Source organism: Sapajus apella, unplaced genomic scaffold (genome assembly GCF_009761245.1).
Source record: "Sapajus apella isolate SASKATOON/1434 unplaced genomic scaffold, GSC_monkey_1.0 scaffold3, whole genome shotgun sequence".
Lineage (NCBI taxonomy): Eukaryota > Metazoa > Chordata > Mammalia > Primates > Cebidae > Sapajus > Sapajus apella.
The window spans coordinates 6,852,835-6,878,382 of record NW_022436943.1 but is presented as its reverse complement, the minus strand read 5'-3'; the positions used below and the strand labels follow the sequence as shown (position 1 = coordinate 6,878,382).

The following is a 25,548-nucleotide window of genomic DNA, read 5'->3' as shown; positions in this document are numbered from 1 at the left end:
GCTGCCCTGTGCAGCAAGGAGGCAGCCTAGTCACTGTCTGCCTGCAGAGGCTTTGCTGAGCTGCTGTGGGCTCCGCCCAGCTGTTGTGTGAACTCCCCTGCAGTCCTGTTTATATGGGTACAGTTAGAACTGTCTCAGCATTGGTGGCCCACCTCTGTAATGGCAGAATCTTGCTGTAATGGCAGGTTGCCTCGGCAACGGCAGACTACCTCCGAAGTGGTGGAGTGCCTCGGCAATGGCAGACGCCCCTCCCCCACAGAGCTGGACTGTCCCGGGTTCAGCTGTGCTTGCTGTGAAACTCTCAATCCAAAGAGTTTCTGATTGCTGTTCTTTTGTGGGGGTGGGACCAGCCAAGCTTGATCACCTGGCTCCCTGCCTCAGAGCCTTTTGTTTTTTAGCTGAACGGTCAGCTCTCTCCCAGGTGTTCCAGTCACCTGTTGAAAAGGCGCCGGGGTCTATGTGATTTCCCCTGTGGCGACTCACTGTGCTGGCTTAAACAGTGGCACTGAGATTCATGGGGCTTTTTTGTTTGTTTTTGCCCGGGAATCTCCTGGCCTGGCTCCCTGTTTCAGACCCCTTTTTAGTCAGATGAATGGGCGACTGCACCTTCCCGGGGCTCCAATTGCCAGCTATAAAAGGGCACCCGGACCAGTGTATTTTGTATGGAGAACTGCTGTGCCAGGGCACCGCAAAGCAGCCGTGTGGGCCAAAACAGCCGTGGGGACCTAAACGGACCGCGCCGGCCAAAACAGTCGCACTGGTGACCCGCGGGGCTCCTCGCCTGGGAATCTCCTGATCTTTGGGCAATAAAAATCCATCTGGAAATGTGTCGTCCACTCACCCTCTGTGCTTTCACTGGGAGCTGCAATCCTGAGCTGTTCCTAAACGGCCATCTTGGATCCGGTCCCAACATTTTTTCCCTCATTTCAGCCTTGGAGAATCTGACAATTATGTGTCTTGGGGTTGATCTTCTTGAGTATCTTAGTGGTGGTCTCTGTATTTCCTGACTTTGAATGTTGCCCTGTCTTACTAGGTTGGAGAAGTTCTGGGTAATATCCTGAAGTGTGTTTTCTAAGTTGGTTCCATTCTCCCCGTCACTTTTAGGTACACGAGTTAATCATAGGTTTGGTCTTTTCACATCATCCCATATTTCTTGGAGGCTTTGTTCATTCCTTTCGTTCTCTTTAATCTTGTCTTCTCACCTTATTTCAGTAAGTTGATCTTCAGTCTCTGATATCCTTTCTTCCACTTGATTTGGCTATTAATACTTATATATGCTTCATGAAGTTTTTGTGCTGTGTTTTTCAGCTGCATCAAGTCATTTATGTTCTTTTCTAAACTGGTTATTACAGTTAGCAGTTCCTGTAACCTTTTATCAAGGTTCTTACCTTCCTTGCATTGGGTTAGAACATGTTTCTTTAGCTTGGAGAGGTTTGTTATTACCTGCTTCTGCCAATTTGTCAAACTCATTCTCTGTCCAGTTTTGTTTCCTCGCTTGAAAGGAGTTGTGATCATTTGGAGGAGAAAAGGCATTCTGGTTTTTAGGATTTTCAGCATTTTTGCACTGGTTTTTCCTCATCTTCATGGATTTATCTACCTTTGATCTTTGAGGCTGATGACCTTTGGATGGGGTTTTTATGTTGGGGTCCTTTTTGTTGATGTTGTTTTCTGTTTTCAAACAGTCAGGCCTGTCTGCTACAATTGGCTGGAGGCCCACTCCAGACCCTGTTTGCCTGGGTATCACCTGCAGAGGCTGCAGAACAGGAGAGACTGCTGCCACTCTTTCTCTGGAAGCTTTGTCCCACAGGGGCACTGGCCTGGTGCCAGCCAGAACTCTCCTGTATGAGGTGTCTCCCAGTCAGGAGGCACAGAGGTCAGGGACCCACTCACAGAGGCAGTCTGTCCCTTAGCAGAGCTCAAGTGCTATGCTGACAAGAATCCTTCTTGTCAGGATCATCTGCTGTCTTCAGAGCTGGCAGGCAGGAACGTTTAAGTCTGCTGAAGTTATGCCCACAGCCGCCCTTCCCCCAGATGCTCTGTTTCAGGGAGATGAGAGTTTTATCTATAAGCCCTGACTGGAGCTGCTGGGGAGGCCATTTTTAAACATGAAAAATAATCATTTTTAAACATGAAAAAATTCTTCCCTCCACAAATAAGAAACAGGAAGCAGAGCTGAAGAGATCAGCAAACAAAAATGCCCACAGCCAGTGTTTATTCTTGATTTGTTACCACTCTTTTTATGTCTCATTTTCCTCCACGTTAAATATATAATAACCAAAACTTTATTAACATACAAATAAAGAAAACATGCGCAGCATGTAAGCATGGCAGGTAGTGAGGAAACCTGGCCAGCTGACTGGTTCTTGCACCAAGGTTTACAGAGTAGGTTGTGTTTAAACATCTTCTGTGCATCTGTGTCATTTCCAAGTTGAAGAATTTCAATCAAAGAGCAACATATGTCACATGGGTTAAAGACAGACAATTAATGACGCAGAAGTGTTTCTGCTCATACTAAGGGAAAAGGCTGTTTTATTTTTTTTCCCCTGAGTTGTAACTTTGTTCTTTTCTGAAAAATGTTTTAAATACAGTGAAATACCAAAGGAGACAAGGATTAAGCAGACAAAGGATGGAATCAGAAAAAAACAGAAATGGAATCCAGGAAGTTGTGTGGGACACAACTGATGTAGCTCTTTGATAAAGAAAAAAATGTACAGAATATTTAATGAGTCTGTCTTGGGAAAAGGAAAGGGAAAAACACATTTTTTTTGTTTTGTTTTAGATAAGCAGCTAAGCCATTTCAGAAGGAAAAAACGTCCTAGGAAAAAGAAAAATATCTCTAATATCTATAGCGCATGAAATATCTAAGCAGGTGGGTGCAGTGGCTTATGCCTGCATTGGGAGACCCAGGCAGGTGGATCACTTGAGGTCAGTAGTTCAAGACCAGCCTGGTCAAGGTGGCGAAACTCCAACTCTACTAAAAATACAAAAATTAGCCAGGTATGGCGCCTGTAATCTCAGTTACTCGGGAGGCTGAGACAGGAGAATCACTTGAACCCAGGCAGTGGAGGTTGCAGTGAGCCAAGATCACACCACTGCACTCCAGCCTGGGTGACGGAGCAAGACTTCATCTCAAATATATATATATATATATATATTTAGTAAATATTAAAGGACAAGAGGGAGTATCTTTAAAAAATTATAATGCACATGTTGGATGAAAGGTACTATTATAGGATTAGATCGTTGTTATTGAAATAGCAGTTGACATATAAATTCAAACATTCATTTTCAAATTCAGCTTCTCAGAGGTTTGACTTCAGATGCCTGAGTACTTTCAACATTATCTTTGCCTTTATCCTTCTTCATGCGGATAAACACAACTGTTAAAATTATACCTAAAAGAAAAAACCCAGGGTCAAATAAATGGGATCTTTTAAAATGTACTGTCACATTCATTTATGAAGTAGTACTGTGATGGGAAAAAATCAAACTCATCTTTGTATGTGGTTTAACAGTTTCATTTCCTAGTGAATAAGGGACTGTAGTTATTGACCTTCTTGGAGGGAAATGAGCTTATCATTTATCCTGTTGTATGTATGTCTCAAGTCCCAAGCCATAGCTGACTTGGTGGCTCTCACTGGATCTCTCCCTAAGAATATAGGACCTAATGTGCCACACTATGGAGTGTATAAGCACCTGACAAAGTTCCTGAACTTTATATATACTTAATATTGATTCTATTCTTCCCCTTTCCTAGAGAAAATAATCCAATTAGCACAACCAGAAAGCTGTTCTCTGACCTGCTCACCTCCCTGAAGCTGACTTTCATTGTGTCCACACCAAATATCGCATTTCCTTGGGCACCTTCCTCTTGCATCCTGCCTACATTGTTGTGGGACCCTGGGTAGACTACTTAACTTTCTTGATTTCTCCCATCTGATAAATTAAAATTACAGTGTGCATCTTAGCACTGATTGTGTACTGTCAAACAGTCTACTACAAAGAAGGGAGCTGTTTGAAGGAAACTAACCTGCTAGTAAGTTTATAAGAGGAATCATGGCAGAAAAGACTGGTTGCTCAGTAACTTAGTTTCAAGATAGGTTTGGAATTATAAGGGCATGAAACTGTAAAATCCTATTACTTCTATTTCTAGATGTCCCCAAACTTAACCAGTCTTTAACTTGTGGTAAGATTATAGAATGAAATTGGTATGTTAAAAAAACTGCTATTTGATATGTAAATTCAAAAATCCTTTCAAGGTGGGAGGGCCAATAAAGCAGAGGCAGAAGGGACCTTGGTAAGTGAGTGGGACCTCAAAAAGCCAGCTCAATTACCATGAAAAGTGTGCAGCAGATAGTGGTTCTCAGGGAGAAATGGTGATCACCATGCACACATTAGGATGGGCAGTGGCCATGACATGAACGGCCTCCCATGCCATAGGGAGTGTGGACTGGAGGGTATAAAGAAATGGGGACCCCTTTCTTTATACTCTGATGCATGAATCAGAGTCCAGTGTGACACACTGGATCATGAGATAAAAGACCAGATGCTGAGAGATCAAGAATACTTAGAATAATCCTAGCTTTTCTTTTAAAAGAAAAAGCATATGAAACCATGACCCACTTCATTTAGGTACGAATGAAATAATGAAGTACCTACTTCTAATATGTTTAACTTGTGGAGGGGACAACACTTGAAAGAAGGTAATTACTATACATAGGTTGAGTATCCCTAATCTGAAAATCTCAAATCTGAAACTTTTGGGGTATCAACTTGATGCCACAAGCAGAAAATTCTACACCAGACCTCATGTGACAGGTTACAGGCAAAACTTTGTTTCATGTACAAAATTACCTAAATTTGGTATGAAGCCAGGTGCAGTGGCTCATGCCTGTTATCCCAGTACTTTGGGAGGCAGAGGGGCGGATCACCTGACGTTAGCAGTTTGAGACCAGCCTGGCCAACATGGTGAAATCCCGTGTCTACTAAAAATACAAAAACTAGCCAGGCATAGGTGGCGGGTGCCTGTAATCTCAGCTACTCAGAAGGCTGCGGCAGGAGAAGTGTTTGAATCTGGGAGGCAAAGTTTGCAGTGAGCTGAGATGGTGCCACTGCACTCCAGCCTGGGCAACAAGAGTGAGACCCCATCTCAAAAAAAAAAAAAATTGTATGAAAATGCTTTCAGACTAAATGTATAAAGTGAATTTTATGTTGAGATATCTTGGGGATGGGACCCAAGTCTCATCATGTATTTGCAAATGTTCAAAAATCTGGAAACACTTCTGCTCTCAAGCATTTTGGGTAAGGAAACAATTTGAGTAGGCACTGAGTTGTTTGCAAACGAGAAAAAAAAAACAAACAGCTAGATCAGGGGACTCTATTGTCTAGCCAGGCCAGAGGCTATGGTAGAGGCTCTGGTCATGATGCAATGGGTTATTCTGAGTAATAAAGAATCAGGGTCCTATGCACAGGGAAGTTCTACACTATACATGTCAGGTATCTCAGTGTCTCCACAGAAATAAGGGTATGCATGATATTGTACCTGGTTTTCAGGGTATTTACCACCTTTTTAAAAATAGAAAATTAAGAGTGCAAAAACACTAAACTTCACATTTCTAAAAAATTTGATTTTGTCAACTTCTACCTCTAACGACAGTGGCAGGTGAGACTATAAACTCTGTTGTAGGATCGATACATGTCTTGCCTGTCACTATCCCCCACATCGAGCACAGTGCATGATACATGGCACAGCTACTCCATTTCTTCCCTCTTTATCACAAAGCATTGTAACTAGGCATGAAATATAGCAATTGATGGCTATAAAGCCCCTTATATTTCTAAACTAAACAATAAGGCAATAGAGACAGAGGGTGGTACTAAAGCTGAAACTCCAACCAAGAAAGTCTGATATAATTTGCCAGTGATCTACCTTCTGGGCTATTGCCTGGGTTGCCATTTGAGCAGCCATTAGACCAGTCCAGGAAGACAGGCCCTGAGATAAGCTCACATTTCTGAGGCCCAGGATAAGACTCTGAATTAAGAAATTACACTCACCAATGACCAGAAGGGTGGTCAACAGTACACCAACTGCCATGCCCACGGTGGGTATCCCAGGCTGGTGACCTGCTGGCCGGAAACAGCTTCCTTCCACACAAGTGCAGAATGTAACTGAAAAGCAAGACAGTATTTTGTAGGATAACTATTCAAGTGAATAGTTGCAGAATCCCACATCAAAGATGAGAATCTCCTCAAATGGCCCATGGTGACAGATACTAGCCTGAGTTGCCTATAGCAAAATACCTACCTGGTAAAGAAACAATGCCTTCTAAGGGGGGCCGACCCCCATCGTTGATGCGGATTAGGACAATATATTCCCTCTCCTCAAAGCTTGTGTGCCTGGTAGAGAGTCGGGCATGAGTAACTGCCAGGACAGGAAAGAAAACATGAAAACACAACTTCAGACCCTGGATCAGCAGGAATCAAGCTCATCTTACATCACATACTAAGGTTGACTGGAACATGGCTAGATATGAGTTAAGCTGCCGAAAGTATCACACACAACATTCCACATGTATCTTCTCATAAGGTAAGAAAGGGCTAAAGCATCCTTTAAGTTCTTAATTCATGATTTCTCTATAGAAATTAATACTAAATATGGTCAATTATCATTTCTGGCACTTATGCTCTATAAAGTTACCCCAAACACTGAATTAATGAATACTGAACCATTGCTCCTGGAAGAAATACAGGATTAGTTTCCTGTGAGCTTCTAGTCACATTTTCCCTAACTGATCAACATACAACCTTGTTTTTTTGTGTGCTTATGTTTCAAGATATCTTATTTAACATATATTGTTGACTCTAACATTTCACGCACATCTAACGGCACTAGAACTCCTTCCTGAACCACGCTGATCACACACACACATATTTAGGTTGGTGGAAAAATAATTGCAGTTTTGGCCATGACTTTTAATCTGTGGCCCAAAACCACAATTTTTCTCTGTAAGGCACACATCACAGCCTTCCTCTGCTTAGGAACTCTAAACAGGACTTCAGCACTATAATTCAGAACCAATTTAAACAATGAAATCATCAATGAAAAGCACAAAAATGTGAAAAACGGGGCACGACAAAAACTACAAAGAACAAAAAGACCCACTTAACAGTATAAGAGCTGGGAACATGTGTGTCCAGTCATTCAAATTTTTCACCACTCTGCCAGTGTCCATGAAAGCAAAAGCTTTAAGTACTGACTTTTGGGTTACAAATTTTATCACTTAGATGATTTTATAAACAGCATCTGCAAATAATGGAATCAACTGTATATGTCAGAAGATTGGACAGTACCTGGGACTGAGCATCTGCAGACCTGATCTGGGTTTCAAATCTGCTGCTTGTTAGCTATGTGATTGGGTAAGTCATAACATTTATAGGCCTCAAAATCCCTCTGAGTCCAGAAATAAGGGTATGCACGATATTATACCTGGTTTTCAGGGTATTTACCACCGTTTCTTAAAATAGAAAATTAAGAGTGCAAAAACACTAAATTTCAAACTTTTAAAAAATTTGGTCTTGTTACAATTTGTGCTTATGCCCTCCCTGTTCATATCTGCCAATGAATTTTCCCAGATTGGGGACGACTTAAATATTCATATTTAAAAATCATTATGGCCCACCTAGATAACATAGAGTAACAGGGACCAGATTTACCATCCCACTAAAAACAACTAAAAGAACAGAAAATATATGAAACCATGGTTTTAAAGATTTATATATTAGGCAATGGACAGTGATTTCTAAAAGAAAAAAAGCAAATGAGGTAAATATTATAATTGCCTCAGCTTATCATCCAAAGCAAATATCCAGGTCTCAGTTGCAGAGAGTGGAATGTTCCCATGATGTCCCTGAGCTGAGGTGATGGAGCACAGGAGTAAGGGGAGGTCAAGGCAACTGGAGTTTACAGAGCAGAGTCCTAGAGAGAGCTGCAAAGAGAATGCTCACTAAAGAGATCTATAGAGGGGTCTCTTAAGGCTTTAGCTGAGTACTGATCAGCGTCTGTGTATGAAGGAACTACTCAAGGCTGGGAAAAGAACCATCTGAAAGAGAGCACAGCTTACAAAGGGCCAGAAATCATTCCTGGTTCCAAGAGCTGAAAATCTCATAATTCGTGTGCTACCAGGTAGAGTATGCAGAAGGCTTTACCTCCCAAGTTTGAAAACATTAACCCTAGAATAGTCCTACCTAAGAAAACTTAAAAGCAACACACACATGAAAGTGTCACATATTTTCCAAGCAATCTAACTGTATTTCACAATAAAGTTCAAGAATATTTATGGGAATACAAAATATTCAGCATCCAAATGTCTGGAATTTAATAAAAAATTGCCAGACATTCAAGAAAAGAGAAAAATATGACTCATGAGAGAAAAGATCAATTGAAGCCTACCTGGAAATGACATATATTACATAAATAGTAGGAACAGACATGAAAACAGTTATTATATTCTATGTTCAAGAAGCTACAAGACTGAGAAGTATAGATAGACATGGAACATACTTTAAAAACCCACAGTTAAGAAAACTACAAATAGACTAGGTTGTATTAATGGCTATAATATAGCCATTGAATATAGCAGAAAAAAAAGCAATAAACTTGAAGATATAGAAATAAAGCTATCCAAAAAGAAATAGAAAAAAGAGTAAGTTTGAGACAATTTAAGTGACCTAATATATGTGTAATTAAATCCCTGAAAGCCAAGAAACATAGTGGAGAGAAAAAAAATTGCTGAGATAATGGCTAATATTTTTTCCATGTTTAATGAAAACTCCAAATTTTCAGATCCAAGAAGATCAGCAAACTTCAGGAACAAGAAAAATGAATAAAACACCACCAAAGCAATATAAGCATCAAATTACTTAAAACTAGTAAGAGAATACCTTAAAAGCACCCAGAGAAAAAATAATACAAACATTCAATGGAACAAAGAAGAAACCATAGTGGGCAGGGCACCCCAGGTGGTTTACACCTGTAATTCCAGCACTTTGGGAGGCCGAGGCAGGTAGATTACTTGAGGCCAGGAGTTGGAGACCAGTCTGGCCAACATGGAAAAACCTCATCTCTACTAAAAATACAAAAATTAGCTGGGCATCATGGTGTGCGCCTGTAATCCCATCTACTAGGGGGCTGAGATTGCATCAGTGTACTCCAGCCTGGGCAACAGAGTAAGATGGTCTCAAAAACAACAAAAGTGGTGAAATATCTTTGAAATACTGAAAAAAAAAATGTCTCAAATTTAAAAGTATTCTAGTCATATGTTTTCTGGTTATGATGTACTTAAATTAGGAGTCAGGAAGTTATAGGAAATATTCCCAGAATATTTGTAAACTAACACATGATCACAAAATCTAAAGGGTTGGGTTCTACTGGAGTCATATAAGAGAAAAAAAAAATCTAAAGGGAAAACACAATGTATCAAACTTTGTGGGCCAGGCATGGTGGTTCATACCTGCAATCCCAACATTTTGGGAGGTGGAGGTGGGAGGCTCACTTGAACCCAGGAGTTTGAGACAAGCCTGGATAACACAGGGTGATCCCCATCTTTACAAAAAAGTTGGCCAAGGGTGGAGGCTCCCACATGTAGTCTCAGCTACTTGGGAGGCTGAAGCAGGAGGATCATCTGAGCCCAGGAGTTCAAGGCTGCAGTGAGCCATGATCACACCACGGCACTGCAGCCTGGGTGACTGAAGGAAACCCTGTGTCTTAGAAAAAATGCAGCTAATGTAATACTAAGATAAATTTGTAGTACTAAATGTCTGTTTAACAAAAAGATCTCAAATTAATGGCATCAGCTTTAATGAAAACAGAACAAGAACAAAAACGCGATGTAAGAAGAATAAAGGAAATAATAAAGATCTGGCCAGTGGAATACAAAACAGAAAAAAAAAAAAAATCAATGAAACCAAAAGCTGGTTCTTTGAGAATATCAGTAAAATAAACTTCTAGCCAGATTCTCAGGAAAAAAGACAATTTGCCAATATCAGAATGAGGTGATAGCTCTACATATTCTACAGATATTAAGAAATAACAAAATATCATGAACGATGTCAATAAATTAGATAAATGAATAGACAAATTATTTGAAAGGTACAAGCTAACAAGCTCAACCAAAAAGAAATATATAAATTGAATTCTCATATATCTACAAAAGAAAATTGAATTTGTAGTTAAAACTTCTTTTAAAAAAATACACCAGGCCCAGATAACTTTACTGGCAAAAACTTTAAGAAAGAAATAATACCAATTTTATGCACGCTTGTCCAGATAATTGAAGATAAACAGGTTGAATGCTTCCTAACTCATTCTACAAGGCCAGCCTTGCACTGGGGCCAAAGCCAAAGACACTACAAGGAGAAATATACGGAGAGACCAACATCCCTCATGAATATAGATGCAAAAATTATTTAAGCAGTTTTAGCAAATCAAACCCAACAATATATAAACATGGTAATATTTCATCACCAAATAGGCTTTATCTCAGAAATATGTTAGTTTTAGATTCAAAAGTTGATATAATTCATCAATTAATAGACCTAAAAAATCAAATCAGCCACATAATCAATACATGGACAAAAAGCACTTGAAAAATTTAACATCCATTTTTAATTTAGAAAAAAAAAAACCTTCATAAATAGGAATAAAGGGTAAAGTCCTCAATCTAATAAAGATCACCTACAAAAAAACCTGCAGCTAACATCATACTTAATAGTGAAAGGCTAAATGCTTTCTCCCTAACATCATGAACAAGTCAAGTATTTCTGCTCTTACTACCTCTATTTGACATTGCACTGAAGGTTTCAGCTGGTAATTAAAGAAACAGAAGGCAAACAGATTGAAAAGGAAGAACTGTCATTATTCACAGACAACATGATCATATATGTAGAAAATCTATGAAATCTAAAAACATAAGGTCAGCAAGGCTGTAGAATACAGATTAGTATACAAAAATTATATTGCTATATCTAGAAATATTTAAAATATCAACAATATGAAATGATTGATTAGGGAAAATTTCGCAAGAACTATATACTGAAAACTAAATCACATTGCTGAAAGAAATTAAAGAGCTTAGTAAGTGGAGACATAGTTGGAAGACTTAATTTTGTTAATATATCAATTCTACTCCAGATTCCCCTATAGATTCAACACAATCTCAATGGGCTTTTTTGGTAGAAAGGAACAAGCTACATTCTAAAATTTATATAGAAATGAAAAAGACATAGAATGAAGGAATTTTGAAAAAGAACCAAGTTGGAAAAATTAATCTACCTGATCTCAAGTCTTATAGAGCTATAGTAATCAAGACAATGTGTTGTTATAAAAATAGACACAGATGAATAAAACAAGAAAAATGCAGAAACAGATTTATGTATAGGTGGGCAGTTGTTTTTTGCCAAAGTTGTTAAGACAATTCAAGGTGAAAAGGATGTTTTAAACAAAAATGGTGTTAGAACAGTTAGATAGCTATGTTAAAAACAATAAACTTTGGTCTTTACCACGCTGCCTATGTAAGCACATCTCAGAGATATTATGGGTTTGTTTCAGGGTCACCACTGGTCATTAGAGAAATACAAATAAAACCATTATGAGATACTACTCCATGCCCACTGAAATGGCTAAAATTAAAGAGACCGAGCACAGCAAGTGCTGGGAGACTGCTGAGCAACTGGACCTCTCACGCACTGGTGAGAATGCAAAATGTTAGGAACAATTTGGAAAGCAGTTCAAACTTTTCCTAATCATACAACTCCCATACGACTCAGACATTCCACTCCTTGGTTATTTAACCAAGAAATAACTTTCAGTATTTAACCAAGAAAACTGCAAACTTTTGTCCCTACAAAACATTTGTTCAATCCTCACAGCAGCATTTTTTGTAATAGCAAAAGTTGGAAACACCCTTAGTTACAATCAACAGGTGAAAAGATACAGTCACTCAATGGAATACTACTCCTCAATAAAAAGGAACGAAGCATTGATGCCTGTAACAACACCAATATATCTCAAAATAATTATGAAGTAAAAGAAGCCAGACCAAAAAAGTATACATACTACACTATTCTACTTAGCTAAAATTATTGAAAATGAAAACTATTCTATAGTGATAGAAGGCACATCAGTGGTTGCCTGGGGAGAGGGTATGGGTGGGAAGCAGATATTATTATAGGGCATGAAATATCTTCTGGGGGTGGCGGAAATGTTCATTACCTTGATTGCTCTGATGGCTTCAGTAGTATTTACATATAGTCAATTCTCATGGAATTGTATACTTTAAATATATATTATATCTCAAAGCTTTTAAAAAAATTCTATAAAATCTGCTTTCTATCTGTCATTGGAAATTTTGCAAATGATTCCTAGGTCATCCAACTGCTCATCTACACCAACTGGATGCTGTGTGGGCACAATCTTTCCTCCCTTAAAAGCCTGGGGCTTTGTCCCCTCTGGAGTCCTTCCCTACGCAAGTTTCCAAAGCATGAACTTCCTTCCTGGAGCACGAGAGAAAGCTCTGTGCTGAGTACTACAAACCCACCAAGTTAATTAAAACCTACATTCACCATTCATCTGTTTTTTTCCATGTATTTTTGACAACTCACCGTTGATTTTGGAAACTTCCCAGTCATTTTCTAAGTTTCCACTGGCGAGGGAAAATGTAAAGTGGGGACCCCGAAATTTCGGCTGATCATCATCAGTAGCCTCGAAAATCAGACTTCCAGGTGCACGGAGGGGATGGCAGAAGAACAAGCCTGTGTACTCCTTGGCCAGCCTGGGAGGGTTGTCATTCACATCTAAAAGCGTCAGGTGGAACTCTGACACAGAGCTCAAGGAAGAACCCCCTAAAGAATTGAATGATTGAAACGTGGGATCAGTTCACTCATTTTCCTCTGAACAAGAAAGATTTCCCTTTCTTTAACATTTAAGCAGTTAGGTACACTGAGATGCTACAAAAAAGACAAGCATTTAGAATCAAAAACCTAGTTTCATTACTGGAGAAAAAGACTTACCATTATAATAATAACTAAGGTCTATGTGCTAATATTTTACAGATATTACTTCAAAATAATTCTGAAAACTGAGCTCAGAAGTTGTGTAACTGGCCCAAGGCAGAGAGGTTTTCAATCCAAGAGGTTTAACTCTAGCACTCACACCTTCACTTGCTCTTTACCAGGCCTTAAGCATGTTAGTCGAGTTTTCTAAACATGTTAGTCATGTTACTTTCTTCAGCTGTGTGGCTTTGCGAGCATCCCGCATATAAGTGAATGTTCTGGAAAAGTAAAAGGCTCCACAGACATTTACTGTATGATAGGAGTGAAAAACTTGGACTCTGCAGCATAACCGGTTGGTAGCTGCATAATCGTGGGCAATTACTTAATTTCTCAGTGCTTTGGTTTCCTCGTTCATAATATGTGGTCAATAATAGCACCTACCTTATAGTGATGTGTGAGGAGTAAGTTATGACACTGAGTGCTCTGTATGGGGCTGTCAGTGCAGCGTAAACACTGACCGTCATCATGTTCTCCCCGACACCAATCACAGACATTGTTTCTACAACTTCTGAATCTAACCTTATTTGATTTCAGGAAACATTTTCTTGCTCCTGCTTCATTTCCAGTAAACCCTGTTTGCTTGCTTTTCTTCTCCACATCTTTTATGTCCATGGCTACACTTAACCAAAGACAAAAAGGCTGCTGTGTGCTTGAAGTCATTGTATCTATTTACATCATGTCAGCATCAAAAACTAAAAACAGAACAGGGTTTTGGACCCTGGTTTTGATTTTTGAAACTCCTAGAATGTGAGAAACTCTTGGGACACATCCAGAGTGAACTGCTGATCCCCATGGTATGAGAAAGGGGTGTGCCTGGCATAAAGGCTCAGCCAGAACCTGCCTGCTGCTTCACTGGGAGCTTTTAAATCAAGAGTTAAAAATGTACACAATGTGATAGCAGAATGTGCTTAACTCAAGCAAGAGACAGAAACAGAGGGCCTGTCCACTCACACACACCCTTCCCGAGCTGGCACGCGGTTTCGCATTACTTGACTGAAGTAACTTTGTTTTTCTTAGGCTTTCCATATGCAGGGACCATTTTTATGATCCCTGTCTCTGTTCTCCATTTCAATTCTCAACCCTGGGCCTCACATTCTGAATGGTTTTTTTTCTGTGGTGGGGTGGGGGGAACCCGGGGGGGTGTCTAAAACTATATTTATTGAGTAATAATTAATTATCTTTTCTGGTAAACCTGGCGGATACATTTACTAGCTAATTAGAGCCTGATCAGCACTGGATCAACAGATTTCCTACGTGTATGTTTCAAAATTCCATTAAAATGCAAAGAAACTCAATGTGTTAGTTGCTAGGCTTATTATTGAGTAAACATAGTATTCTTATGAGTTTATTTTTATTTTAAAAATTATCTAGAACTCCACCTTTGGAGCCAGCAGACAATATATATCACCACAACTGAAAAAATGATGCAAAGGTTATACAAAAATGCCTCAAACATCCCGGGCTTTACTGTATAATAGTCTTTCCTTTCAAAAGCTCACTTGATTTCATCAAAACAGATTACCCTGGTTCACCCAAACCTGAAGAATCAGAATCTCCAGGGGTGGACTCCTAGTGTCCATATTTAACAAGCTCCCCAGGGGATTCTGACACATATCAAAGTGGAGAATATTTCATAAAACATTTCCTGTTTCCAAAAGGATGAGAGTTACAATTTAAGGCTGAAGGAACAAGTGGTGGTCCAGGTGAACAGGTAAGTGGTTTGACTCCACTTAAAGCTCCTGGGAGAAAGCCACAACCACATTTGAAGAAGGAAGGTAGTTAAGCCGGGGACATGGAACCTTCTACAAGAGACCATAGCTGCTACAGGAAACCACAGAGTGAGCAGCAGCCCTGCTAGGGCACAGGTGTTTATCACCTTTAGCAAAACCATGACGGGGCCGGGCATGGTGGCTGCCCCTGTAACCCCAGCACTTTGGGAGGCTGAGGAGGATGGATCACCTGAGGTCAGGAGTTTGAGACCAGTCTGGCCAACATGATGAAACTCTGTCTCTACTATAAATACAAAAATTAGCTGGGCATGGTGGCACGTGCCTGTAATCCTAGCTACTCAGAAAGTTGAGGCAGAAGTATTGCTTGAACCCAGGAGACGGAGGTTGCAATGAGTGGAGATTGTGCCACTGCACTCCAGCCTGGATGACACAGCGAGGCTCCATCTCAAAACAAAAACAAAAAACAGGAAGGTGTGAGCACTCCCTTACGCTTTTGTGCCCTTCTGAGCTTTCCACTTTAAGGTTGTGATAGTCTGGTGCTTTGGCACTGTTAGTTTTCTTATCTTCCCTCACATTTCAACTCATGTATCTTCTGATAATATATGTTCCTTTTATTTGCTTACCTACTTCGGTGGCCACCACTTGTACCCGATACGGACTTCCAGCTTCTCTGTCCAATGGAGCCACACTAAAGATCTCACCAGTCACGTGGTCAATTTTAAGCCAACCTCTTGTGTCTCCTCTCAGTGAATATCTTCATCAAATGAAAAGAGCAAAAGAAAGCCCACATTACTTTGCATGAAAATGTGAAGATAGTTCATGCATCAACTAAATATGTTTGTGCATCCTTTAAATATGTTGTAAGTACAAATGATAATGCTCGTAATGATAATCTCAGTATTATCAATTGTACATTATTTACAACATATTTAAAAGATCTGTTATTAATGCTTTGTTTTCATTTCATCTTCAAAAGGAGGATTTGTTCATCCTTACAACGTGGTGTTTGTGCTTGTGTTAGGAAGGGTATAGTTCACAACCTCTGGGGAAAGTAGTTCAACTTTTATGGTGATCAAAGAATTCAAATTAAAGAAACCCAGAGCTATCCTTTAAAACCTCTTAGCAAACCACCCATCTAGAAAATTTGAACACCCAATGGTGGAAACATTGGGCGAGATGGGTTGATACTCATAGACCCTGGTAATGCAGTGAATTCCTCATCCAACAAACATCTATTGAGTGTGGAGATCAGGCAGTGGACCAAGGGCAGAGGTTACAAAAAGGGGCACGTAGGCAAGTAGAAGAGGTAGATGAACAGATAATTCCAATAACGTGGCAAATACAACAGAGGGGGGCCCTATGGAATCCAAGAGAAGTTTATAGGAATAAGCAAAGGCTTTCTAAGGAGCAGAGGTTAAAGGCAAGAAGAGGACATTTCAAACAGAAGGAATGTGTGAGCTAAAGTACCAAGGGCCAAGGAGCAGCATGGTGAGTGTGGGACCAGGCGTTTCAGCAGTGTTGGGCTATGTATACATGGGAAGCAGAAGATGGCAAAAGGCGAGCCAGATCATAAGAAGCAGTGGGCAGCCAGCCAATGATTTAAGCAGGAAGGTGACCTGGTCATATTTGTGTTTTCACCAGAGCTCACTGGTAGGCATGTGGAAGATGAAGTTGAGAGAGACAAGACTAGAACCACAGGAAAACCAATGGCACAGTCCTTTAAAAAGCAACACATCATAGTTATAAGCTTGTCCATATCTTTAGACCAAATAATTCCACTCCTGGAAATGCTACCTAAAAAAACCCAATTTAATCAAAGTTTAAAAAGAATTACATGCATACATCTATTCAAAACATTTTCTGTAATATACTGGAAGCAACTACATGTCCAAGAATAAGAGTGATTTAAAAATTATATGTTGATTTCCCACAATGTGGGAATTAAAAATTTACTAAATTTTTTTTAGTATATTCCATATGCCAAGCACTGTGTTAAGTTATATATATGGGTAATGAATATGAAACTCTTTATACTTGGAGTTTCATCCTGAAAGAGATGGGAATACTTTGGAGGGTTTTGAAAGAGGAGTCAGATGATCTGATTTACTTTTTTAGAGGGTCACTGATTGCAATTCAGTGAGTAGATTCAGGGTGGGGCGAGGGATGGCAGGGGCAAGGGCGAATCCAGAACAGACATGGTGGTACCTTGGAGTAGGCTGGAAGCAGGGAGAAGCATGTGGACTCTGAATATATTTCAAGAAAATAATCTATAATATTTGCTGAAGGACTGTATTCAGATCTGTTGGGTGCTAATAGATTTCAAATTTGTGGAACTTGAGAAATAAATTACTCAGGCCAACACTGGAGTCATCTTTAATTCTTAACAGACTTATTACTCATGTCTGAGCTATTGATTATTCCTTACCCCTGAAATACTTTCTTCATTTGTCTTCTGGAATTGTAGCTTACAGAACACCTCTTCTCAGTCTCCCATGCTAACCTCCTCTTTCTGACCTCAATGTATATGACCTCCTTTCCTTTTTCCATCACAAGAATTTTCTTACATGCCTTTATTTTTCTCACTTATAAACTAAACTTTTTATTCATGTCTTTGGCTGATGATTTTTTTTTTTTTTTTTGAGACAGAGTCTTGCTCTCTCACCAGGCTGGAGTGCAGTGGTACAATCTTGGCTCACTGCAACCTCGAACTTCCTGGTTCAAGTGATTCTCCTGCCTCAGCCGCCCAAGTAGCTGGGACCACAGGTATGTGCCACCACACCCAGCTAATTTTTGTATTTTGAGTAGAGACAGGGTTTCACCATGTTGGCCAAGATTGTCTTGATCACTTGATCTCATGATCCACCCACCTTAGCCTCCCAAAGTGCTGGGATTACGGGCATGAGCCACCGTGCCCAGCTGATAGATAATTTTTATAGCATTTTCATGAAGAAGGTAGGAGCTTTTGTTAAATAAATGGTTGTATACATTATAACATTTTGTGTCTTCTCATAATTTTTGACTCAGTAGTATCTACACTAAACCACTGAGTATACCCCCCACTGTTCTTTCTGCTCTATAAAACTGCAGAAGTAGTTAGAGAGTGAAACTGTAGGTGGTAACTTTACTTCTCAATGATCAGATAACGGTCTCAGAGGTGAATCTGAATGCTTGAAGGACAGCTCAATGGGAGACAAAACTCCCTCCAGACGTTCAGAGAAACTTAAGGAATTGTCTGTCATTCATAGCCATAGACAGGTGGTGTGATGTGTGATTTAAGTCATGCTGAAATATTTTTTATCCCATAGACAGGTGGTGTAATGTTGCATAATAGCAGCAAAAGATCTGAGTCCAAGTCTTATCTACATACTTAACTGTATGAACTTAAAGGTTTTATAGATATTATACAGATATATACAAATGTATATATCTTAAACAAATTCATCATCATTGTACTTTTTAAGGCAAATCTGTGTGGGTCCTATTGAACTGAACAAAAAGCAGGGGAATTACTAAGATGGAAATATTTACACATTTTGTTTAGCCACCTCAGTCAGAACACCAGCTTCTCCAGGGGTGCCCCAGACTAGCTCTTTGGAGCCAAGGAACCTATGCATCCTACATCCAGAAGATTCCCTCAGCCCTGTAAGGTGGCCTGGGCTATGGGCTTTGTGTCTCTGTCTAGAACTCCAATACGCCTTTGAGGCTGGAACCCTTTCCTAAGCCCCAGCCCAGATAACTGGCTCAGACACAGGTTCTGGTTCATTGAGTCTCTCAGAGGTGAACCTCACCTCCTGAACTGTCCAGCTCTCAGCTGGGACCTGAAGCTCATGGGCTGGAATGGAATCTCACGCCACTTCCCCCTTGTCTGAGCCTGGATGCTTATTGATGAACCACCATCCCTTGGAATGTCCCCCAGGGGTTGACACCTTCCTAAACCAGGGCCAAGCTCATCATTGCTGAGCATGCTGTGCTTGTCAACCCTGGAGTCAGTACAGGCCAGCTCCTCCTCCTTCCCACTGGCTTCAGTGACCACGCAGCCAGGCCTGCCCCCCTTACCTTATGTCCAGACCTTCTGGATCCTTGGCAGTCACATTGCCCACTTTGGTGCCTATAGCTACATCCTCACTGACATTTGCTTGGAATACATGTTGGGGAAACTGAGGTGCTTCATTCACATCTGTCACAATTAGCGTGAACTTGGCAAAAGAACTTTCATTGTACGTCACACCAAACACTAGAGGCTCAGGATTTTCTGCTTTGAACACAATGTTGGAAACAGCTGCTGTTTCAAAATCAAGAGGCTGTGTAGGAAAAAAAGAGAAAATTATTTTTGGGGTGATTAGCTCCCTTAAAAGATTCATTCCCTATGCTTCTTAAACTCTCATTTATTCAACATATGATATTGGGAAAACTGGATATCCACATGCAAGAGAATGAAATTAGACTATCTCATACCATATATGAAAATCAACTCAAAATAGATTACAGACTAAAACATAAGACTAAAACTATAACACCACTAGAAGAAAACTTTCTGACATTGGTCTTGGCAATGATCTTTTGTTATTTTTTATTTTTGAGATGGAGCCTCACACTCTGTCACCCAGCCTTGAATGCAGTGGTGCGATCTTGGCTCACTGCAAGTTCTGTCTTCCAGGTTTGTTCAAGTAATTCTCCTGCCTCAGTATCCTGAGTAGCCACCATGCCCAGTTAATTTTTGTATTTTTAGTAGAGGTGGGATTTCACCAGGTTGGCCAGGCTGGTCTCAAACTCCTGACCCCAAGCAATCTGCCAACCTCAGCCTCCCAAAGTGCTGGGACTACAGGCATGAACCACCATGCACAGCTGGAATAGAGGTTTATTTGGCTCCCAGTTCTAGAGGCTGGAAAGCCCAAGAACATGGCACCAGCACCTGCTGAGGACTTTGTGCTATCCTGTGACAGAAGGGCAAGCCATTTCTTGAGATGGAGAGAGAAAACTCATCCTTTTATTTTTAGTAAAGATGGGGGTTTTGCCATGTTGGCCAGACTGTTCTCAAATTCCTGATGTCAAGTGATCTGCCCGCTGTAGCCTCCCAAAATGCTGGGATTATAGGCATGAGTCACTATGCCTAGCCTAGCAATGATCTTTCAGGTGTGACCCCCAAAGCACAGACTACTAAAGCAAAGATAAACAAATTGTATTACGTTAAACTAAGAAGCTTCCACATAGCAAAGGAAACAGTGAAGAGGCAACTTACATATTGGGAGAAAGTATTTGCAAATACACTTTTGAAAAAGGGTTAATAAAAAAAAATTTAAGGAACTCAAACAACTCAGTAGCAAGAAAACCACCTGTTTAAAATGTAGACAAAGGACCTGAATAGTCATTTCTCAAAAGAAGACATACAAGTAGCCAACAGTTATATGCAAAAATGCTCATTACTCATCATCAAAGAGATGCAAATTAAAACCCCAATGAGCTATCACCTCACACCTGTTAGAATGACTATTATCAAAAAGACAAAAAACAAACATTGGCGAGGATGTGGAGAAAAGGGAATCCTGTACGCTGTTGGTGAGAATGTAAATTACAACAGCCACTGTGGAAAACAGGATGAAAGAACCTCAAACAATTAAAAATAGAACTACCATATGATCCAGCAATCCCACTACTGGGTATATAAGGTCAGTATGTCAAAGAGAAATCCTCACTCCTATGTTCACTGCAGCATTATTCATAATAGCCAAGACATGGGATCAGCCTAAATGCCCAATAACAAATGGATCAACAAAATGTGAGATACACACACACACACACACACACACACACACACACACACACAATGAAATACTATTCAGCTTTAAAAATGAAAGAAGTTCTGTCATTTGTGATAACATGGATAAATCTGGAGGATATTATGGCAAGCAAAATAAGCCAGGCATGAAAAGACAAATACTACGTGTTCTCACTTGTAAGTGGAATCTAAAGTGTTGAACTTAGAGAGTAGAATGGTGATTACCAGGAGCTGGGATGTGAGAAGATTGGGGAGTGCTAGTAAAAGCTTGCAAAATTTCAGTTAGGAGGAATAAGTTTAAAAGATCTATTGTACAATGTGGTAACTATAGTTAACAATATGGTGTATACTTTAAAATCACTGAGAGAGTAGATCATAAGTATTTTCATCACAAAAATGATAAGTATGTGAGGTAATGCAGATGCTAGTTAGCCCTAATTAGCCATTCCACAATGTATGCATATTTCAAAACATGTTGTACTCCTATACAATTTTTATTTGTCAATTATAAACAAGACAGACTTTCATAGAAGCGGTTCTCAATCCAGTGTCAGCAAAAGCCTTCTCAGAATGATTACAGAGCCATGAAAAAGTATTTTTCTGCAGAACTTATCAGAGCTTGCACTATGCTAATGTGTCTTAGAAGAGGAATTAGAACATGGAATGCCTCAAATTTATTTAGCTGTGGGATACTTCATTTATTCAATAGGAATGTATTGATGCTCCCAAGACAGTTCTCAGGTGACAGCTTGGGAAATGCTTACATACAGACTTCTGTTTTTTATGGGAAATAACTTTCCAGGGGCCTCAAAACTCAAGCCCCCAAATCAAAGATTTTAAACCCATAGAGGATGGGAGATGGAAATGGAGATGACAGATGATCTGCTGAAGAAATGCCAGATGGAACCAGGAATGAACATCAAGGAACCAATTTTGGGTTCATATGAGGCAGAACTGAACAGTTAGGGCTACCCAAGAGTACTCCTCCTAGCTCTTCAGGAGTGGGCTCACTGCTGTCCTCTCCATGTCTGCTTCCTCATCCCTAAATTCAATCCTCAAACTGACAAGCTGCACATCCTCTGCAGTCTCATAGCACCTAACAGATCTAACTGTTGGTCTGTTTTAGATCTTCACTGACCCTAAGCTCTGTGAGAGGAAGAACCGCATCATACTCATCTTTGCTTCTCATCTCTTCCCCAGCATGCAGTGCCCATAGGGGAACGGTCAGGAATACAAAGACCAGAAAGGCCTGGTCCTTGAGGGCCTCCATGAAGAGGAGATTCTGGAGAACATCCTCACCCTCCAGAACCCTCTTCCCCCATGCATGCACCAACATACACCATTGTGACTCACACTCTAGTTCATAAGTGCTGTGAGACGATTTTTCACGTGGAAGGGTGGGAACCGTGTGTAAAGACTCAGGTCATTTGAGATAGAAGAAGCAATTGAAATTTGTTCAAATATGTAAGATATAAAATCATGTCAGCCAGCTAAGTGTGACAAAAGAGGTTGTTTATGGTGATAAGCACCCACTCTGTCTGCAGGGCTTGGCCTTCGACAACCTCATGATCACTGCACATAGTCCATGGTTCAATTAGGGCTTCTCCCCTGGAGCAGGGGTCAGGGGAGCAAGCTGAAGCTTCTGACTCACAGGGACCCACTCCCTGTCCCAGGAGATGACAGCAGAACTGTCCAGTTGAGATAAAAGCCTAGTAGACCAAGCAGGAAGGCAGCAGCCCCCAGAATGAGCTTGTGATGGGGACAAAGGACACAGCTCTCTGTTCCTAGATCGTCCAGCTGAGTACAGGCCCCGGCAGGCAGCACAGCTGTCCATATGCTCAAGCAGAGCATGTGCATCCAACCTCACCACCAAGCAGGACCTAAGCGCCCTCCTTGGCTTTTCCCCATCCCATCACTGTGGCCCCAGAGACAAGGGTTTAAAGAAATGAGACAGTGTATGTGTGCAAATGAGAAGCAGCCTGTGTTACCAGAATAGAACGTGTGAGGCTGAGCGTGGAAAGAGAAGACTGTATGGTAAGCTGAGGAGCTGGAACTTCACCCTTGACTACCAACGTCAGATCTGTGTTTTAGAAAGAGCTCCAGGAGCAGCTGCGTGGGGTATGGATTTGAGGTGATCCACACTGGGGTGGGAGACCAGCCAGGAGGCAATGTCAGTGCTCCCTAAACACAGGTTGGAAGAATGAATGAAAAGCAGCAGGCTGCCATTGAGAATTCTGTCCATGTAACTTCCACACCTGGAAAAACACGAAACAAAATCTGGAGAAATCATTAGAAATGGAAGATGCTAAACTAGCAAATGGTGATCAACAGAGCTGAACCAAGAACAAGCGTTGTCTGGCCACATGCATTATGTTTCATGACATGGGGATATGACTGCAAAGCCAAGGCAAGTCAGTCCCATCTAGCAAGATGTATTCAAGTTAGCTGAAAAAACCTACTCATACCACGATTCCTTTTGTGCACACAACTGCCTGAAAGGCCAAACCTAGTGATTCAGATTCAACCTGGAAACAAAGAAAGTGCTGAAGGAGAGGGCTTGAGACTGGGATATTTACCATTTTCACCAGGGATCACTGATGAGATCAAAGTGCGCACATGAGTTTTCCAGATGACACTTGGGCCAGTTAAAAATAGCTAGTGAACTGAGAATTCAAAAGGATCAGTCATAGTGGAGAAGTGACAAAATTTGCAAGTTAAAAAAAAAATGGCAGAACCCTGAATTTCAAGAAGGAGGATCCCAGGAGAGTTGTTGTTGAGCCAGGCAGGGCTCAAAGAAATAGCTTTCCTGCTCAGGACACACGTTTGGTCCTGAGAGCATGATAACCAACCACATGAGAGGCTGGAGTTTGGGCAGCAGTGAATACAGAGCAGGGAGCATTTCTGACACTTGTATAATCTGAAGCGTCACTTTCGGCACTTGCCAAAATTAGTCATTTCCAGGCTTTCCTCTTGAGAGGCTAAGGCCGCAGTCCTCAGTATGCACCATTTGACTCTTAAATTAGGCAAGTTTGGTCCCTGCAGGCAACAGGGAAAAGCATACCTGTCCACAGGTAGAATCCTGGCTCTGACTAATTAGAATCAAGTGATGCCACATGTTTATTAAGTTTGCAACCTGCTGGATGCTGTGTTAGGAACTACATATATATTTTTGCATTTAATTCTTCAACACCCTTACTAGAAAGGTGCTACCATTTTACCCATTTTTACAAATTGGAAAACTGGGACCTGAGAGGGTACATCATTTGGTCAAGGCCACAAGCTGGTAAGTGGCAACTCCAGGCCTCCCAGAAATTATTTCATGAGAGGAGCTGGAGGCCTGGAGTCAAGTTGCCAGCTCTGCCATCACCAGAAGGCCTGACTGTACCTTGCTGTGGGCCTGAATCTCTGCCTCCCTTAGAGTCAGTGGGAGAGGCAAAAGAGAGTTTAATGGAAATGGACTACAGTTGCCATATATGAGACCCTCAGTGAATTTTACCTTGATTAGCACATCTGTAATTCAGATGAACTGTAAGAGATATAATTGTATTTAACAAACTTAGTTTAAACTTTTAAAAATTATTAACACAGTGGTTCTGAACAGTGGCAGTCCCTTTATGGCTTAATAGGCAAGGATTTAGAAGACAAAGGCGTACATAAAAACCATATTATACAGTCTATAATTAATTTAAAACACTTTAATAACAAATGGTATGAATACATACATTTGTTATGCTTTTATTCTATATCCTAGGCGGGGAATTGGCTAACATTTGGTGTATCCTAATCAAGAATCCACAGCCCAGGGCTGACTGTTGCTTAGCATCTGAGAGAACCTAATCAGAGAGCTATATCCAAGATATATGATAGTCCTTCACCCAACACTATCTCAATCAGAACTAAATTTGTTAATTAGCAAAGTGATCTCACAAATAAATGTTCTTGGTGATATGAGTGGTGCCTGAGATATGCACTTTGGGCCATGCGCAGTGGCTCATACTTGTAATCCCAGCACCACGGGAGGCTGAGGTGCAGATGGATCATTTGAGCCCAGGAGTTCAAGACCAGCCTGAGCAACATAAGGAGACCCCACCTCTACAAAAATAAAAAATTAGCTGGGTGTGGTGGCACACGCCTATGGCCCCAGCTACTCAAGAGGCTGAGGTGGGAGGATTGCTCAAGCCCAGGACGTTGAGGCTGCAGTGAGCTATGATTGTGGCACTGTACCTGTTTAAAAAAAAAAAAAAAAAGTGCTGTTTGGTTAAAAGTAAAGTGTATCCCTTAGTCATTGTGAACAGGAGTGTAAACATCTGGCCTGACCAGCAGATTGTACCCTTCAGGGTTCCAGGGCTCAGTTCTGTTCTGCCAGTTATCACTCACCCCTGAATGGTTGAACAAATCCACTGGCTTAAGGAATTGCTTTCACAGTGTCCAAGGGACAGAGAGCTGAGATGTCACAGGTCTAAAGCACAGGTTGGATGATCACTTATGTGTCTGCTTGTTAATAATTGTATATGGGACAGAATTCATTTATTCATTAAGTCAAGCAATATTTATTTAACCTGTATGCCAAGAGACATTCTAGACACTTGAAATAGAGCCACATACAAAATAAGGATGTGACAAAGTTTGGTCAAAGGCCTACTCTACTGTAGCATACCTCTCATGTCAGGTTGTGAGGGAGGATACTTACACCTCTCACCCACCGCTAATCATTGAGGTAGGTGCCAACATCTCCCTAAAAGGGCCCATTAACCACAAATGGCCAAGTTAAACCATTGTTTAAAAAATGCTGACATGTGGGCCTTGGTCATACTGGGATAGATAGGCCTCTATCTTCCTTCAGATTCCTAGTTTAAACTTTTAAAAATTATTCACACAGTGGTTCTGAACACTCTGGTCCTGCAAAAGGGTAGAAGAAAGCTGCCCCCCATCACC

General features: G+C 40.7%; 1 protein-coding gene across 1 annotated transcript in view; it reads right to left on the bottom strand.

Annotated features, from left to right (window-relative positions):
- Nucleotides 1-2,173: 2,173 nt before the first annotated feature.
- The window catches only part of CDH17 (cadherin 17), a 78,009-nt gene continuing 54,634 nt past the window's right edge, over nucleotides 2,174-25,548 (bottom strand). The window contains exons 13-18 of the mRNA XM_032249101.1: nucleotides 18,894-19,138; nucleotides 15,461-15,591; nucleotides 12,658-12,897; nucleotides 6,305-6,421; nucleotides 6,055-6,168; nucleotides 2,174-3,395 (exon numbers count right to left, since the gene is read on the bottom strand). Of these exons, the coding sequence (XP_032104992.1) occupies nucleotides 3,295-3,395; nucleotides 6,055-6,168; nucleotides 6,305-6,421; nucleotides 12,658-12,897; nucleotides 15,461-15,591; nucleotides 18,894-19,138 (948 nt within the window). The 3' untranslated portion in view covers nucleotides 2,174-3,294. The remainder of the gene's footprint in view (nucleotides 3,396-6,054; nucleotides 6,169-6,304; nucleotides 6,422-12,657; nucleotides 12,898-15,460; nucleotides 15,592-18,893; nucleotides 19,139-25,548) is intronic.